The sequence below is a fragment of the Muntiacus reevesi genome, chromosome 17, assembly GCF_963930625.1.
Source record: "Muntiacus reevesi chromosome 17, mMunRee1.1, whole genome shotgun sequence".
Classification (NCBI taxonomy): domain Eukaryota; kingdom Metazoa; phylum Chordata; class Mammalia; order Artiodactyla; family Cervidae; genus Muntiacus; species Muntiacus reevesi.
In genome coordinates, this window is record NC_089265.1 from 35,870,926 (window position 1) to 35,890,095 (window position 19,170).

General features: G+C 40.2%; 1 protein-coding gene across 2 annotated transcripts in view; it reads left to right on the forward strand.

Annotated features, from left to right (window-relative positions):
* The window catches only part of GLDC (glycine decarboxylase), an 84,880-nt gene that overhangs the window by 48,331 nt on the left and 17,379 nt on the right, over nucleotides 1-19,170 (forward strand). For both annotated transcript variants that reach the window (XM_065908155.1, XM_065908156.1), the window contains 5 exons: nucleotides 8,599-8,674; nucleotides 13,442-13,567; nucleotides 14,992-15,141; nucleotides 17,184-17,296; nucleotides 18,575-18,716. In XM_065908155.1, coding sequence (XP_065764227.1) covers nucleotides 8,599-8,674; nucleotides 13,442-13,567; nucleotides 14,992-15,141; nucleotides 17,184-17,296; nucleotides 18,575-18,716 — 607 coding nt within the window. The remainder of the gene's footprint in view (nucleotides 1-8,598; nucleotides 8,675-13,441; nucleotides 13,568-14,991; nucleotides 15,142-17,183; nucleotides 17,297-18,574; nucleotides 18,717-19,170) is intronic.

Consider the following 19,170-nt stretch of genomic DNA (forward strand, 5'->3'; position numbering starts at 1 on the left):
TGGCTGCAGTCACCATCCAGTGATTTTGGAGCCCAAGAATATAGTCTGTCACTATTTCCATTTTTTCTCTATTTATTTGCCCTGAAGTGATGGGACCAGATACCATGACCTTAGTTTTTTGAATGTTGAGTTTTAACTTTTTCACTCTCCTCTTTCACTTTCATCAAGAGGCTCTTTAGTTGCTTTTCACTTTTTGCCATAAGGATGGTGTCATCTGCGTTATCTGAGGTTATTGATATTTTTCCTGGCTATCTTGATTCCAGTTTGTGCTTCATCCAGCCCAGCATTTCACATGATGTACCCTGCATAGAAGTTAAATAAGCAAGGTGATCTTGCTTATTCTCACATTTGGCTGAAGGTGGTTCTCACATTTGGCTGAACCCCTAGATTTCTGATTCAGTACACTTGGGGTGTGAACCAAGACTTTATATTTCTCCCTAGTCCCCCAGGGATATTTGGGGATATTGAGTTTAAGAACCACTGCTTTAAGATGCTCTTGAGATATCAGAAAGATTAGGTTGGCTAGATCCATCTAGATGTTTTTTGCCCAGAATTCAAAGGTTAGGTTATGTCAAATTAGATAGAGATTGGTAAGAACATGTTGAGGGGGTTTTATTTAAAGCTATTAGAAGCAGAGATCTAGATACTGTTTGGAATATTTGAGTTATGCAACAGAGAGTTTGATTAAAATTGAATTCCTTCTGAGGTATGGAAGCATATCCTCTTTATCCTGCCTGTTTAGCATGTTTTCTCACTTTACCATGTTTTCTTGAGAATGGTCCTCTGAGGTTGCCATGTACTGATTCAGATCATTTTGACACAGTAGCTGTTTTGTTGATCATTTTACTGTGATTAGTTTTATCATAATGTCAGTTACTTAGCTAACATTTCACTTGGATCATTTTTTATTCCTAACTACTTAATGATGGTATTTTTAAAGTAAAGAAGGGTTTAGATGAGAACAGTGTGGCATTAAAATGTTGAACATCAAAACATTATTTGTCACAAGACATTTCACGTAGCCTTCAGACTCTGGCTCCCAAGCTCAGTGTGGTTCTGCAAGCCTCTTACAGAGTCATGGTCCTGTGAAATGTCCGGTTCCTCCGAGAAGGCTACTCCTGTGGACCTCAGATGCAGGCAGGACAGGGTTCTGGTCCTTCTCAATGTCCTCCTGAAGAGGACCTTGCAAAACCTCGGGTTCTTTTCATTCATCAACTTATTGAGACCACAACAACTAACTGCAGGCAGTAGAGATCAAGCCCTGAGCCTTTGGAGTGGGAGCACTGACTCCAAGACCCCAGACTTCCAGACAACTGACCCTAGGGAGTACCAAATGTGAGAACTCACACAAAAGAAACTACTCGAATACAAGACCCAGCATCACCCAACCACCAGTAGCACCCTGTGCATGACGCCTCATCTAAACAATAAACAAAACGAAAATACAAACCCAGCCATCAGCAGACAGGATTACCACCTCACTCAGCCTTCCCCATCAGAAGAAAGACAAACAAACACAAACAAAAACTCAGCACAAATCTCACCTTACACCAAGCTTACACCAACCACTGGACCAGCCTTAGGAGGGCAGAAACCAAAAGGAAGAGAGAATTCAATCTTCTTCAAGGAAAGAGTTCAACTTTCCTTGAAGCCTGGGAAAAGGAGACCCCAAACACAGTAAGTTAAAAAAAAAATAATGAAAAGGCAGAGAAATATTACACAAATGAAGGAGCAAACTAGAAACACAGAATTCCAAATAAATGAAGAGAAAATAGGCAAACTACCTGAAAAAGAATTCAGAATAATGATAGTAAAAATGATCAAAAACCTGGAAAACAAAATGGAGAAAATGCAAGAATCAATTAACAAAGACCTAGAAGAATTAAAGAATAAGCATACAGAAACAAACAATACAGTTGCTGAAATTAAAAGTACTCTAGAAGGAATCAAGAGCAGAATATCTGAAGCAGAAGAATGAATCAGTGAGCTGGAAGGTAAAATGGTGGAAATAACTTCTAAAGAACAGAATAAAGTAAAAAGAATGAAAAGAGCTGAGGACAGTCTCAGAGACCTCTAGGACAATATCAAACACACCAACATTTAAATTATAGGGGTCCCAGAAGAAGAGAAAAAGATAGGGTATGAGAAAATTTTTGAAGACATTATAGTTGAGAATGTCCCCAACATGGAAAAGGAAATCATCAAGTCCAAGAGGGGCAGAGTCCCATACAGGATAAACCCAAGTAGAAACATGCCAAGACATATACTAATCAAACTAACAAAGACTAAACACAAAAAAAAAACAGCAAGGGAGAAGCAACAAGTAACATACAAGGGAAACCCCATATATTTAACAGCTGATCTTTCAGCAGAAACTCTGCAGGCCAGAAGGGAATGGCAGGATATATTTAAAGTACTGAAAGGGAAAAATCTACAACTAAGATTACTGTACCTGGCAAGGATCTCATTCAAAATTGATGGAGGAATCAAAAGCTTTCCAGACAAGCAAAAGTTAAGGAGAATTCAGTACCGCCAAACCAGCTTTACACAAATGTTAAAGGGACTTATATAGTGAAGAAATACAAGAGAAGAAAAAAGATCTACAAAATCAAACCCAAACAATTAATAAAATGGCAATAGGAACATATATATCAATAATTACTTTAAATGTAAATGGATTAAATGCTCCAACCAAAAGACACAGACTGGCTGAGTGGATAAAAAAATAAGACCTATATATATGCTTATAGACTGGAAGTCAGAGGATGGTAAAATAGATTCCATGCAAATTGGAAGCAAAAGAAAGCTGGAGTAGCAATCCTTATATCAGACAAAATAAACCTTAAAGAAGATTACAAGAGATAAGGACACTACATAATGATCAAAGGATCAATCCAAGAGGAAGACGTAACAATTGTAAATATCTATGCACCCAAATAGGAGCACCTCAATACATAAGACAAACACTAAAAGACATAAAAGGAGAAATTGACAGTAACACAATAATAGTAGGAGACGTTAACACCCCACTCACACCAATGGACAGATCATCAAAACAGAAAATTAATAAGGAAATGCAAATCTTATGTGATACATTAGATGAGATGGATGTCATTGATACCTTCAGGCCATTCTATCCAAATGCAAAAAAATACACCTTCTTCTCAAGTGGATATGGGACATTTCTCCAGGATAGACCACATCTTGAGTCACAAATCAAACCTCAGTAAATTTAAGAAAATTGAAATCATATCAAGCATCTTCTCTGACCACAACGCTATGAGATTAGATATCAATTACAAGAAAAAAAACTGTAAGAAACACAAACACATGGAGATTAAACAACACGTTTGTGTTTCTAAATAACCAACAGGTTGTTGAAGGAATCAAAAAGGAAATCAAACAATTTCTAGAAACAAATGACAATGAAAACAGGACAACTCAAAACCTGTGGGATGCAGTAAAAGCAGTTCTAAGAGGGAAGTTTATAACGATACAGTCCTACCTCAAGAAATAAGAAAAACATTGAGTAGACAACCTAACTTTACACCTGAAACAATTGGAAAAGGAAGAACAAAAATTACCCAAAATTAGTAGAAGGAAAGAAATCATAAATATCCGAGCAGAAATAAATGAAAAAGAAATGAAAGAAACAGTGGTAAAGATTTATAAAACTAAAAGCTAGTTCTTTGAGATAAACAAAATTGACAAACCTTTAGCCAGACTCATCAAGAAAAAGAGAGTAGAATCAAATCAACAAAAGTAGAAATGAAAAAGGAGAGTTTACAACAGACAATGCAGAAATACAAAGGATTATAAGAGATTATTATGAACAAATATATTGCAAAAAAACTGGACAGCTACATGTAAAAGAATGAAATTAGAACACTTCCTAACACCACACACAAAGATAAACTCAAAATGGATTAAAGACCTAAATGTGAGACCAGAAACTATAAAACTCTTAGAGGAAAACATAGACGGAACACTCGAATCAAAGCAAGATCCTCTATGAACCACCTTTTAGAGTAATGGAAATAAAAACAAAAGTAAACAAGTGGGACCTGATTAAACTTAAAAAATTTTGTACAGCAAAGGAAACTATAAGCAAGGTGAAAAGACAACCGTCAGAATGGAAGAAAATAATAGCAAATGAAGCAACTGACAAAGTTAATTTCCAAAATATATAAGAGCTCATACAACTCAGTACCAGAAAAACAAACAACCCAATCAAAGAGCAGGAAAAAGACCTAAACAGACATTTCTCCAAAGAAGACATAGAGATGGCTAACAAACGCATGAAAAGATAATCAACATCGCTCATTATTAGAGAAATGCAAATCAAAACTACAATGAGATATTACCTCACACCTATCAGAATGGCCATCATCAAAAAATCTACAAACAATGTTGGAGAGGGTATGGAGAAAAGGGAATGCTCTTGCACTGTTGGTGGGAATGTAAATTGATACAGCCACTATGGAAGACGGTGTGGAGATTCCTTAAAAAACTAGGAATAAAACCACCATATGATATGACCCAGCAATCCCACTCCTAGGCATATACCTTGGGGGTTGAAAAAGACACATGTATTCCATTGTTCATTGCAGCACTATTTACAATAGCTCGAACATGGAAATAATCTAGATGCCCATCGACAGATGAATGGATAAAGAAGTTGTGGTGCATATACACAATGGAATGTTTCTCAGTCATAAAAAGGAACGCATAAGTCAGTTCTGATGAGATGGATGAACCTAGAACATACTATACAGAGTGAAGTGAGTCAGAAAGAGAAAGATAAATATCATGTTCTAACACACATATACAGAATCTAGAAAAATTGGTACTGAAGAATTTATTTACAGGGCAGCAATAGAGAATAGACTTATGGACATGAGGAGAGGGGAGGAGAGGGTGAGATGTATGGAAAGAGTAACATGGAGACTTACATTACCGTATGTAAAATAGATAGCCAATGGGAATTTGCTGTATGGCTCAGGAAACTCAAACAGGGGCTCTGAATCAACCTAGAGGGGTGGGATGGGGAGGGAGATGGGAGGGAGGTCCGAAAGGGAGGGGATATATGTATACCTATGGCTGATTCATGTTGAGGTTTCACAGAAAACAAAGTTCTGTAATGCAGTTATCCTTCGGTAAAAAATAAACAAACAAACAAACAAAAATTATGTATCACAAGAAATTAGTATTAGTGCTTCTTTTGAGGGGGTAAAACTGGTAAGAATTAGGGGTGGTTTTGTTTTTGTTTTTGTTTTTTTGTTTTTACCTTAAGCTTCATCCCTTTTTTCATTGGTGAAGTTTTTTAAAAAATCAGAAGAATGTATTACTTTTATAATACTAATTTTAAATTCATTTGTAAATTGGGTGGCATTATTCCCATGTGACAGATGGAGGCTAAGATCCAGAGGAGCTTGTTGTCTAACTACCTGAAAAGGAACATCAGGTCAACGAGAGCTTTGACATTAGAGGCAGGACTGATTCCTCCTTTTTCTTTTTCAGAATGCTATTTCAGTTGCTTTGACTTCACATATAAATTTTAGAATAATCCTATATCTACAAAAACCTTGGTTTCATTGGATAGTGATGCATATTTTAGCTTCCAAATATTTCAGTTTTTGCAGTGGGCTAGGTGTTAGACATTATAGATATTATAGATAGTTGAAGGGAAGGAATTCACTTCATATTTAAATTTACAGTTTATCACTCAAAAAATCTTTTTCACAAAAATGTCTTTTTAAATGTAATATTTTTTAGGGACATCATATAGGAAACTTAAGAATTTCAAATGTTACAAATAAAATAGGCCCACTGACTAGTAGACAGCTTAAAAGAAAACTTCTCTGAAACTGCACATTAAATGTGGCCATTGGTATGTGAACTACAATGGTATGTTAACCTATTTAATGATTTTCAGAAGAATATCTAGAGAAAATTAAAACAAGAATAATTCAAAAAATGTATAAACCTGAAATTATCAGTGCCTAAATTTTCAGTTATGATCCATACATAACATGATCATTTTCTCTAGGGCACATTTTTAATACCTTTTCACTTGTATCAATACAACATCCCACTTTGACTATTATAAATAAAATGTGCTACTGTTTTCTCAGTTCCATTATAGTATAATTCAGCATGAATTTTGGCAACTTCTAGGATTCACCCCAAGTCATGAAGTGTAGCATACCCTGCAGTCATGCAAAATGGGTTCTATGTTAACTTTTTCATAAGTTTAAAAACCATGCAGAAATTTAATTTTTATTTTATAGTGGATTTACAGTGTTGTGTTAGTTTCAGGTTTATAGCAAAGTGGGTCAGTTATACTTATACATATATCTACTCTTAAGATTCTGTTCCTATATAGGCCATTACAGAGTGTTGAATTGAGTTCCCTGTGCTATGCAGTATAATCACTTTGTTTTGAATAGATGTCAGAAAACCACTATCCTAGCTGCCCTTCCACATGTAGTACTTTTCTGATGAGTTCTCAATCTGGGTTATGCAGATAAGCAGATACTGTTCATAATGCTTTTTCACCAACAGGTGGCACTAATAATTCCCTTTATTTTCATAGTACCCCAGGAATAATCCTTATGTAGGATTTAAAATATACCTTTTGCACTTTTTTGGAAAATGACTGATTTAAATTTAAGAGTATCTAAGCCAGAAAACACCCAGCATTTCTGATCAACTTTGGCATACTGCCTTTCTTTTGGGTTACTGGCTCCTAGCTCGTCTCTTCTTTCCTTCTTTGACTGATCTTCCAACACAAGGTGAGTAGAAGTCATGAGAAAAACACAGAAGGGAATACAAAATCCATTTTAAAATTAATTTTTTTGGAGTATAGTTCATTTACAATGTGTTAGTTTCTACTATACATCAAAGTGAATCAGTTATACATATAAATATATCCACTTTTTAAAAAAATTCTTTTTCCAAATAGATCATTACGGAGTATTGAGTAGAGACTAAATCCATTTGTTGAAGTCCTTTTCCATGGGCGAAATGATGACATTAATGTTGTCTGGACTGAAGAAGAATTCAATTTTGAACAAATTAACTAAACATTTATTGCAGAGCTGCTCCATGCATAATACTAGTCTACACATTCCCTGAGGTCCAAAAAAGAAAAAAAAAATTATAAAATGCTTGGTGGTGACAGCAATGATGGTTCTCATTTACCTGTGTTTTGTCTATGCACCACAGTGCCTGGCAAATAGGAAGTGCTTAATTACTGGAGCAGCTTACACTTGTCATTATTCCTTAGCTCATTTAGGCTCTTCTGTTGCTCTGTGGCACCCACACTGTGGAAATCACCACTTTCCTTTATTCCTCCAGCCAGACTCCAAGCCTTGCACCCCCAGATGTTTTCCTCTGCTCTGTCCTCTTCTCATGCTGAGCCCTAAATCGTCAATTCTGCCATCTCCAGACACCAAACCATCAATGTCCTTATACTAGTTTGCAGATATTTCAAATTCAACTGGTTCCATCCCACCATTTTCTCAAAAAATGTTTTCTAGTGCTCAAGTCTAGCTTTTCTTTTAGAAATTAAAGAATTTATATCTCGTTTATTCTTAAGCCTTGCTCTTTTTTAGAGTATGATCTCATTATTTCGGGGTGATCAGGAGGGATGAATGCCAAAACCACTGGCCCTTCCACAGAGTCAAAAGATGGTGTAATTTTGTGAAATGGAGGAAATATGCATTTTGAATGGGATTAAAAAACCTATTACTCACTTCCTTTCCTTCCTGCAGAGAGTACTGAGAACATTAAGTAACAGTTTATGATTGACTCAGCACCCCTCCCTGGAATGTTAGTCATTGAGTGTACTCTAAACGTGGTGCCTTCAAGGACTGCTGAGATGGGTATGGCCAGCCTCTAGCAGCCGTGAGTACGTGGGGCTTAGGAAAGCTGACCCCGAGTCTGTCTGGAATGGTACCACACTCAATTACACTCAATTAATTGTACTCAATGTACAATTCCTTTGCAGTATAATCGGATCATTGGCTAAATATTTAGTGATATTAAGAAATTATTGTTCATCATTTTAGGTATGATAATTGCAATTATATTTTAAAGAATAATTCTTATCTTTGAAAGATACATATTGAAGTTTGAATCAATGAAGTGATATGATGCTTGAGTTTTGCTTCACAATAATCTAGTTCAGAGTGAGAGGGTTAGTGAGGGATGTAGATAGAAACAAGATTGACCATAATCTTTCAATGTTTAAAGCTGGGTAATAGGCACAATGTGGTGGTCCCTTACATTCTTCTCTCTACTTTTGCACAGTTTTGGAATTTTCCATATTGAAAACGATTTTTTTTAGATGCATGGTCCTGAGCGAAGGTTGAAATCCCATCTCTGAGTAGGAATGGGTGAGCTATAGTGCACAGACCAGGTGTTGTTCTGGTTGTTCAAGGCTTTAGGCTCATGCAGGGGTCCTAGGTGAGCTTACTGTTTTCTAGGAGGGACTTTGTGTCACATGTTGGTGAACCTACAGCCTGTACCTGAGGAATACTGAATGAGTACACGAAGGCAGAGAGGCATCTGACCCTTTTCTTCATGTCTTTGTAGCGGAGCCCAGGGGGAATACGCCGGGCTGGCCTCTATCCGAGCCTACTTAGATGCGAAAGGAGAGACACACAGAACAGTGAGTATCAACCATTTGTTTACCCCTGGAGTGGGGGCGGGAGAGGGCAGTGGGTTCAACTTTAGGGTCCCTTTTGTTCTGTGGGACACTCCCTCCAAGTCTTCTTGGAAGAAGTTGGGGAAACATATAATCAAGAAACTAAATGTCTATTAAGTGGCTATTACAATCCTTGCCTCTAAGATGTTTCACTGGACCATTTTGAGGAAAAACATTTTGAGATAAAAGGCTTCTCAAACCCAGTCTGTAAAAGTTAGCCAGTTGGCTGCAGAACTGCTGCCCCCGGGGAGTAAAGGGAGGAAGGGGCAGGAATGTTGCCATTCCAAGTCTCCCTCCTCGGCTCGGCCCTGGCCCCAGGCCTGGACAGAGGGCAGAGACGGAGCTTTCGTTCTTCTGTGACTCCTACTGTGCCTGAGCACAGTTCTTGCCCTATGTATGCTCAAAAAATATTCATTGAATAAATAAATTCCTTTTTAGTGATTCTCAGCTCTCAATAACAAAAGAAGACATGAAGCAGAGTTCAAGGTTCTGTTTCTTCATTTGCTTTGAGTGAGAGTTTAGTCTCCAGGGTCCAAACTGCTTTTGGAGGCCCTTGTGGGACCAGCAGGTGCTAATAGGCTCCACAGACCTCTACCAATCCTGAGGCAGTGCCTTTAGCAGATGAACTAACAACACAGGCTTCAGATTGCGGCCGAAGGAGGCCTGTGTTCCTGGTGGTGGCGGCGCTGACCTTGAACTTCCTGAGCTGTGGCGGTGGCATTAGTGAGTAGGAGTCAGGAGCAAGTCACAAGTGTCTGCCCAGCCCAGGAGGTTTAGAGAAAAGGGGCCAGAGTCCTTCTGGCTGCCCACAGAAGTAGGGCGCGGCTGGTGGTAGCCCAGTCTTAGTCCATTCGTGGTTTTATTAAAGCTGGAGGATTATTTATGGCTAGTTACCTGGATTTTGCAGGGAAGAATTTAAATACTATTTTACTTCGCTTTCACAAAATGGGAGAAAATGATATCGCAACTTTTTAATTTTTTTTCCGCTTGGGTTTGAATTCTTCGATTTTTCTAAGGAAGGGTTAGTTTGGAGTTAAAGTTGTTCTTTGGACCTCAAAATCTCAGCACTTTCATAGAGTCAGAAAGGAAACATTGGGATTCTGATTTTCCAGTGAGAGGCTGCCAGATGACTGACATTTAGAGTTGCCTTTTCTATTTTACCTCCGTGGCTTCCTTGTACTGAGTAGGCCCTGGAACTCTTTGTTGTTCACGCTCTTTAACCATGAAGTTTCTGGGACTCCGAGAGAGGGAGCCATTCATCCTGTGTTACCATCTCCATGTTGTCCCTGCTTTATGGGGAAGCCACTGGGATCCACACTATTGTGCTTGTGGAAGGCCTGTGACCAGCTAGTGAGGAAAGGCCAGCTAAAATCCAGGTTCTGTCTGCTCTGTGATGCTTCCCATCCCGCGCTGGTTCCTACTTCTCCAGGTTGACCCCAGGAACTATTTGTTAATGTCCAGGAGTTGAGGGCCAAACCAGAAAGGTCACAGAGAAAAAGGATGAGAAACTGGGCCTGGGCAGAGTTTTTCTGGGTTTCCCTGGTGGCTCAGAGGTAAAGAATCCACCTGCCAATGCAGGAGACCTAGGTTCGATCCCTGGGTCGGTTGGATCCCCTGGAGAAAGAAATGGCAACCCAATCCAGTATTCTTGCCTGGAAAATCCAATGGACAGGGGAGCCTGGTGGGCTACAGTCCATGGATTACAAAAGAGTTGGACATGACTGTGTGACTAAACAGCAGCAGCAACAGAGTTCTTCTGTGACACATGGATTCTTTCCAGCTCTTTGTCCCTCTTTGTTTTTTCCAGTCCTCCCTTCTATCTCAGTCCCCTTGTTGTGATGCTTCTCCCGGCTCCACTGTTCACATTGCTATCACTGAAGTGTTAGGAGAGGTTATTCCACTGAAGGACAGGGAGGAGCGGGACGCTGCATTTTGAGGGTGTGTGAGGGAGGCAGGGACGACTACCCAGTCATTGAGCTTGCAGAAACAGAACCCTTCAGTTTGGAAGTGTTGGCATCCTAAAGATTTTAATTAGACTTTTAGTTAGAGAAGAAGAAAATGATTTATTATTCAAATAATCATGGAGGATTTTTCTGAATCAGAGATGTCTAAGACAGCTGCTCCCATATCATAGACTATAACAGAAACTAGTAAAATATATCCTTTTTTGCAAAAAAAAAGGTGTGGGGAAGTCATATGTTATAGAACCTCCTGTATTCCTGATGATTTTCTTATTTCAAACTGTTTTGGAAGTTATTTTCACATTTGCTCTTAGGTTAAATTTCAGAGGTTCCTAAAATGCAATGGCCAAATTCTTGATTTACCAGTTTAATTTGAGAGACTACAAATTATTTAACAAACACTTATGTAGAAATTGCATGTGCCAGGCACTGTCCTAAGCACTTTATAATTATTAACTAATTTGTTAGTCAGATACTAATTCGGGTTTGCTGATCAGTGATTGAATTTCCTTTACAAAGGGAAGACATTGACCCAAACAAACTAAAAAAACACCACCAAAACCTGTATGTATTTTTCTTTTCTCAGTTGCCTGAGGCAAAGTAGTGGCCTTTGGGTTTTGGATTTGACCAGTGGTAAGAAATTTATTTCCCTTGCAAAGAACTTCTCCTTATTCCTTCACTCATTCGGCAAGTCTTTTGAAGATGAGCTATGTTGGGTCTATGCCAGGCACACTAGGGAGTTAGAAAAACACAGCATCCACCTAAATTGGCATAATGAACCAAAGAGAGTTAGTGTTGGCTAAAATATCAAATCTAGGTTCTGTCCTAGAACCTAGGACATTGTCCTAGAACTTAGGTATTGGAAGTCCCTTACAATACCACAAATTTTAAAGTGAGGATTCACATAGAAAATCAGAAATGTCTAACAGCAACAAATCATTGAAAAAATGACTGAGACATTTTGTTCCTTCTAATTCTCATATCCCTAGACAGCGTATTAAAAAGCAGAGACAACACTTTGCTAACAAAGGTCTGTATAGTCAAAGCTATGGTTTTTCCACTAGTCATGTGCAGATGCGAGAATTGTACCATAAAAAAGACTAAGTGCTGAAGAATTGATGCTTTCAAACAGTGGTGCTGGAGAAGACTCTTGAGAGTTCCCTGGACAGCAAGGAGGTCAAACCAGTTTATCCTAAAGGAAATCAACCCTGAATATTCATTGGAAGGAGTGATATTGAAGCTGAAACTCTAATACTTTGGCCCCCTGATGCGAAGAAGCAGTTCACCATTCATGGGGCAGTTCACCATTCAAAGAAGTGCTAACTGTCCACAGAAGAAGAACAAAGTAATTTCATCTTTGCCTCTGTTTGTAGTTCTCTTTGGGTCACATGCATTTTGCTTAAATAGATGGCTTTGCTGTTTTTGAGGAAACAGCTGTTAAGTTAAATTTCCCCTTCATAAGCCCATTTTTATAATGCCCATCTGTTTTTCTTCACAGGGTGACAATATTGGTTCTAGAATTTAAAACAAAAACAAAGAAACAAAAACAGAATTGTTTTCAGGGTCAACATTGCTTCTCCTTACTGCTTTCTGTTGGAGGAAACTTCAGGGTGCCCTTTCCTGAAGTGGGGCATCATCAGGTCACACAGAGCATGTGTCTTCACCTTTAGTCACACGATTTGGGGGCAGGAAATGAAAATGATTTAAACCTGGGAATTTTAGTATTATACCCACCAACCATTTTGCATAAGAATTCAACACATCTTTAAGCTCTTGAAATACTCTCTCTTGATCTCTTCAACTTGAGGTGGCACCACCTCATTCTGAGTTCCTTTGGCATCTGCGGGCACTAGACTTTTTTTTTTGGAGGATTTTCATTTCCCTAATTATACTGGCAACACCAAGATCACTTTAGAAAGAGAGGAGTAGCCTCCTGACAAAACAAGAAATGTTTCCTCCCAGCCAAGGAGTCTTATTTGAGGTGATGTAGTCCCTGTCTAAAGGGTCCTTTTATTTATTTATTTTTATTTATTTTATTTTTTGATCTGGTTGTGCTGCACAGCATGTTGGATCTTAGTTCCCCTCTCAGGGATCCGACCCACATCCCCTGCATTGGAATTAATGGAATCTTAACCACTGGACCACCAGAGAAGTCCCTCTAGACATTTATTTATACAGATGCCAACCTTCTCAGTGAATGCCTTGTGTGAGCACAGGGCAGAAACTGATGGGCATTTGTGCTTGGCTGTTCTCATGTAAGCAGAGAATCTATTGCACAGAGTAAGTATCCAGTAATGACGACATCACTGGTGTGTTGTCACTGGGAGGCCTTGGGGTATGTCTACCATTGTCTCTCCTGGGTCCCAGCAGAGCCAAGCACTGGAGCTGTGATGTGTGCATTTGAGTCCTAGAGTTTAATTTCTAATCTCATGTTCTTTTAAGGTGCTTTCTACACATTATTGTTGAGGCAAGGTTAGGATAAGCCTAGGCTTGTTTTGGCATTACTGGGATAAGGACAGAGAGTGTTAATATTCTGAAAGTCTTTAGGGAACAGTATTTGGGGGATCCAGGTGTCAACTCCTGTGTTGGACACTGTTTTGCAATATAGTAATGATGAAGTTGTAGCAGATGTTAAGGCACCACCGGTGAGTTTAAACAGAGTACATGCCACCTATTGTATTTATGCTCCAAGCATTCCCTAGGACTCTTCTGCCATTATGAACAGCCTGGTGATTTTTCTCTCTTTCCTTCCTTTCGTTCCATTCATAAGGTTTGCCTCATTCCAAAATCTGCACATGGGACCAATCCTGCAAGTGCCCACATGGCGGGCATGAAGATTCAGCCTGTGGAGGTGGATAAATATGGGAACATCGATGCAGCTCACCTCAAGGCTATGGTATTCACCTTCCACTTACCAGATGGGGGAGGTCTGGGTTGGAAAGAAGTGGTGGGGATCAGGGATGGTTTAGGTCAATGTTATCTTCTTTTGCATTCTCATTGAAAGACTGCAGTTCCTTCTCTGAATGGGTCTAGGGAAAATGGCATAAAATCAGAAAACCTAGCCATGTCTATAAGAAAAATAAAAGCAAGAGTCACATTTTTGGTCCAGAGTAAAAGTGATCATAGTCTCTTTCATCTCTTCCTTCTTTAACAAGGAGAAGGTCCTTTAAACTGAAATTCCATCCTCTAATATGTGCATGTGTAAGAAACTGAATTAATTATTCATGGTGGTAGTAAGACTAGTCCTTGCAGAATCTGCCTGCTTTCTCCCGCCCAGTCTTCCTCTCCTTCTCCCATGAACAAACTGGAAGTCACAGGTATTTTCAATCTTTGTATTAGGGATTAAAACAGAAATGTAGATTTTGCAGATGTTTGTGATGGTCCCAGCCATTACTTGCTGAATTTCATTCAACATTCCATCCTCCTTCCTGCAACACCAACCCCCACCCCCAACCTCCCAACCTTCAGGAAGATGTTGCCTAGCAACCGTATCTGCTTTCCACTGGTGGACTGGAGGCTGCATCTTAAGAGGGGAGGAAATCACTTGAATGGCAATGCGATTTTGTTGGGGTTATTAGGCATGGAGACTGAGAACTTCATGTAACTAACTTCAAAAGGAAGATAAAAACAAACAATACTATTCATCTCTCACATCCACCTCCCCACTTCCCATTGCCCCATAAAGTTTTTACCAATAAATATTCTGGGTCAAAATGTGTAATTATTAAGTCTCTCCAATATAGGATATGATTTTAAATTTTTGTTTGTTTGTTCTGTTTTCATGTGAGTTTCTCTGACTTGCTGGTCAAAAAAACATATATGCTTGCCTTCTGTCAAAAGGAAAAATGATGTTTATTTGTTTGTTTTAAATCAGAGCAGAACATTCTTAGTTGGAGTTCAAATTTCAATAGAATGGGAGGGAAAGGGGATAGGATGGATTTGACAAGATGAGTGTAGTGAGATGAACTATGAGAATTGACTTGTCTGGAACCAGAAAAAATCTGAAATAATTATTGAGATGATTTGAACCAAAGGAGGACCACTTTAGAGAATTGAGCCCAAAATATCCAGAAATCTTCTGAACAGTTTTTTGGTCTTTACCGTGGAGACTTAGTCTAAAGGAATCTTGTTATTTCTTTAGAATGATTTATGAAGGGAGAAATGGCTATGGACTTCTATTAGTGTCATCCTACATTGAGACAGTTTGAGAAATGAAAAGACCAAGACTTCATCTTTCTTAATCCTTTAAAAAATGAGGAATTGGTTTAGAAAGAAACATTTCCTCTCGTTATCTCCCTCCGCCCCTTTTCTGTCTCACAGGTGGATAAACACAAGGAGAACTTGGCAGCCATCATGATTACATACCCATCCACCAATGGAGTGTTTGAAGAAAACATTGGAGACGTGTGTGACCTGATCCACCAACACGGAGGACAGGTCTACCTGGATGGAGCAAACATGAACGCTCAGGTGGGCAATGTGAGAAAATGGTTATGAAAAAAAAAATTGTTTTGTCTTCTTGACAGTTGTCTTAAAACATGACACTGAATTCAGAACAGAGACTGACTTTCTATATTGCCAAATCAAAGTGTGTACTGCCATTTCACTGAGATTACAGACCCTGGTGCAGTGGTAAAGAATATCTACCTGCCACTGCAAGAGACACAAGAGACATGGGTTTGATCCCTGGGTTGGGAAGATCCCTTGGAGTAGGAAATGGCAACCCACTCCAGTATTTTTGCCTGGAAAATTTCATGGACAGAGGGGCCTGGCAGACTACAGTCCATGGGGTTGCAAATAGTTGGACATGACTGAGTGTGCTCATACACAGGCACGCACGCATGGGCGTGCGCGTGCACACACACACACACACACACACACACACACACACACACACACACACACATATCCCAAGAAGGTCATGAAGTCACAGGGGATGTTGGGGGGGAAGTAAAAAGGTTGACGGGAAGCAGGGAATGAGCTGAATTTTCTTAGCTTGTTGCAGGGAGGGGCGGGGGGTAATCCCTAAAGGCGAGAAGGTCACCTGCCTCCCTTCCTGAGGGAATTAACACCCCAGGTTTGGCCCCTGGTGGATACTGAGCTCCCATGACCTTGGACTAGCTTCAGTTTCATCAGCGTAAAACAGCTGCACATCTCTGGCTCTGAGGACTGATCCTGACTACTTGCTGGGCTGTGTGTATGTAGGGGGTGGTCTGTGTGATGTTTTGTTGTTGTTGTTCAGTCGAGCAAGTTGTTTTGGACTCTTCTGCTACCATGGACGGCAGCATGCCAGGCCTCTCTGTCACTCAGTATCTCCTGAAGTTTTCTCAAGTTCGTGTCTATTGCATCGGTGATACCATCCAGTCATCTCCTCCTCTGATGCCCTCTCTCCTACTGCCCTCAATCTCCTCCAGCATCAGTAACTTTTCCAATGAGTCAGCTGTTAGCATCAGATGACCAAAATACTGGAGTTTCAGCTTCAGCATCGGTCCTTCCGACAAGTATTCAGTGTTGATTTCCCTTACGATTGATTGGTTTGATCTCCTTGCTGTCTGAGGGACTCTCAGGAGTCTTCTCCAGCACCACAGTTTGAAGGCATCAGTTCTTCAACACTTTGCCTTCTTTACAGTCTGTGTGACACGTGCCTTTGAGGAGATGCTTTAGGGAGACTCTGGAGGGCAAGGATTCATCGTCTTTTAGAGTCCTCTCAACTTCCTCTCCTTTTTTTTTTTTTAAACCATTTCAGACTCTTTCATTTAAAATTTTTTTAAATTTTTTATTTGGCCCCAGTGAGTGCCATGTGTAGTTTTAGTTCCCCAACCAGGGATTGAACCAGTGCACCTTGCATTGGAATTATGGGGTCTTAACCACTGGACTGCTAGGGAACTCCCAATTTCAGACTCTTTCTGTTTTTCTTTGCTTCTGTCTGATCTCTTTTGAGCAGTCCAGGGATTGTCTATTGATTCAATAGCATAAATGAGTCTTGTAGTTTTTATCCCATCTACAATTAGCTCAAATGCCAAAGTGTCAAGAACACCTGTTGAATGTTGTGGCTGGTACCAGGATGGTCTCAGGAAAACTGTGAGGCCCCCTTCCTCTCTCTCAGCTCAGTATTCTCTCAGATAGCCTTCCAGCCCTCTATATCCACGTGTCCTAAGGGGCCCTTCAGTAAAGTGCATGATACCCAAAGCTAGGGTGCTAGACATGCTGGGGTGAAATTGCCTGTTTCAATACCAGGGAAAGCTTATATTTCCCCTCCCCTTTCTTGTGGGTGGATAATTAGGAGTTGATGGTATATTCAAATCATACTTTAAATCTAAATGGTCAATTGCTGTTTCCATAGAAACTGCAGGGCATGCTGCGCGTGGGATGTCGGGTTTGAGCTGCCATCTTAGGCTGTTTCTGTGCACATCTCCTCCTGCCTCTCCTCTCAGGGGAGCAGGATGGCTGTCTCTCCAGAGCACCCTTTCGAGCTCTTGACTTTTGCTTTTGGTTCTTTCCCTTTGTGACAGGTGGGAATCTGTCGTCCGGGAGACTTTGGGTCTGATGTCTCACATCTTAATCTTCACAAGACCTTCTGCATTCCCCATGGAGGTGGCGGCCCTGGCATGGGGCCCATTGGAGTGTGAGTTCTGGGCCCTGGTTTCAGGATGGCTTTGAAGACTGAGAATCAGAGAGTGGCCCCACACTCTGTTCTTCTCATCGAGGACTTCAGGTGTCAGGATACCTTCACATGTAGTGTGCCTTTAGGGGCTGGGTGATGAGCAGTGAATGGGGTGCTTTCAAGGAGCTGAAGCAAACATAGATTTTTATTAATCACAGTGTGAATGGCCACACTCAGCTCCCAGCCATGTATAGACAGAGCAGGTTTATTAACAGAGAAATGAATAGTAAGCTTTACTGGAGCATTATGGGTAAGAACTGGTATAATAGCACCTAGAAGGGTCTCTTGGACTTTAATTTAGACTTCCAAGCAGCTTTATTTTTAAAATCAGCTTATGGTTACATCTGAGGGTCTATCATATAACATGGTGGCTAAAATTGATAACACTATTGTATAATTAAAATTTGCTAAAGGAGTAGAACTCAAATGTCCCCCTGCCAAAAAAGGAAATTGGGTGTAATATTTTGGACATTTTATAGCCTGAATTCTTATTACATCTGAAATAAGTAAGAAGAAAACAAACCTTATTACTAGAAATAATTGGATGAAGTCAGAATAAGACTAAAGCAATATCTTGGAGCAGTTGGTAACTTTTTAAACTGAAATCAAATCATCTCATGGAAATGATGCTGAGCAATCATTTCCAGAGCGTCTTCCTTTTTCCCCAAAATGTATGGAAGGGGCCAGTCTTCAGAGATATGGGGAGCCTGGCCCCCTTGGTTTTTCTTCTTTCCTTTTTGATTCCTAGTTTCTGTAGTAAGCAGCAGGGTTGCAGTGCCTCAGCTGTGGGGGAGTTGGGGCAACTGATGTTCACATGCTGGCCTGTGATTGTTACCCTATGGGGCATCTCTGCAGCATCCTTCTATATCCCTTAGATGCCTTTGGAAAGAGTGTGGCGCCAGGGCAGGGAGGGAGAGGGTGTGAGGGGCTGGGGTGTCCCCACATCCTCATGAGCCCATAGCTCTGCATGCTGTTCCAGGCTGCCTGCCTCTCCCCAGCTCTCCACTATGGTTCTTATTTGAGCTGCTAGGAGGCTGATGGCTGGTGAGCCGTGCCTCCAGCAGAGGAGGAAGGAAGGGAGACTTCCTGAACATATGCCCCTTAGCACGTGCTGGGTCCCTTCCATGTCAGAGTTCCTTTGCTAGGAACAGAGCTTCCTGAGAGGGCCCAGCGCCTGCCTGTTTGGTTAGACCAGATCTTTTTAACATCTTCTAAATTTGTATTTAAAAAAATATACAGGAAGAAGCATCTTGTTCCTTTTCTGCCTAATCATCCCATCATTTCGGTAAAACCAAGTGAAGATACCCAGGCTTTGGGCACCGTCAGCGCAGCGCCATGGGGCTCCAGTTGCATCTTGCCCATTTCATGGGCTTATATTAAGGTGAGGCCTGTTAATGCATGTTAGACAGTTTGGGGGCAGTGATGTGTGGATGGGGACTTGAGACTGCAGATTCCTTCTTGACTTAAAAATGAAGAAATCCATGATCAAGATGCGGTTCAGTGAAAGTTGCTGACAACTTGAGTGGAAGAAACCTTCCTAAAGAGATCAGCTAAAATTCATTTTATCTTTTCTTCATCAGGCTGTTTTCCTTTGGGTTCTCTCAGTGGGTTTAACACCAGAGAAACTGACATGCCAGATATATTTTTCCAGAGAGAGCTAAGTACCATGAGTCATATGGATGTTCTGGCCACGTCATTTGGTTTCCTGTAGGATTTGTACAGCCCCTCACAAGCGAAAAACAGTGCATATACTAATTATTACACTTGGTTGAGATCCTGGGATAAATTTTAGGAATACATCTCATTTTGCTTTATATTTCTTGGGAGCTGGAAGG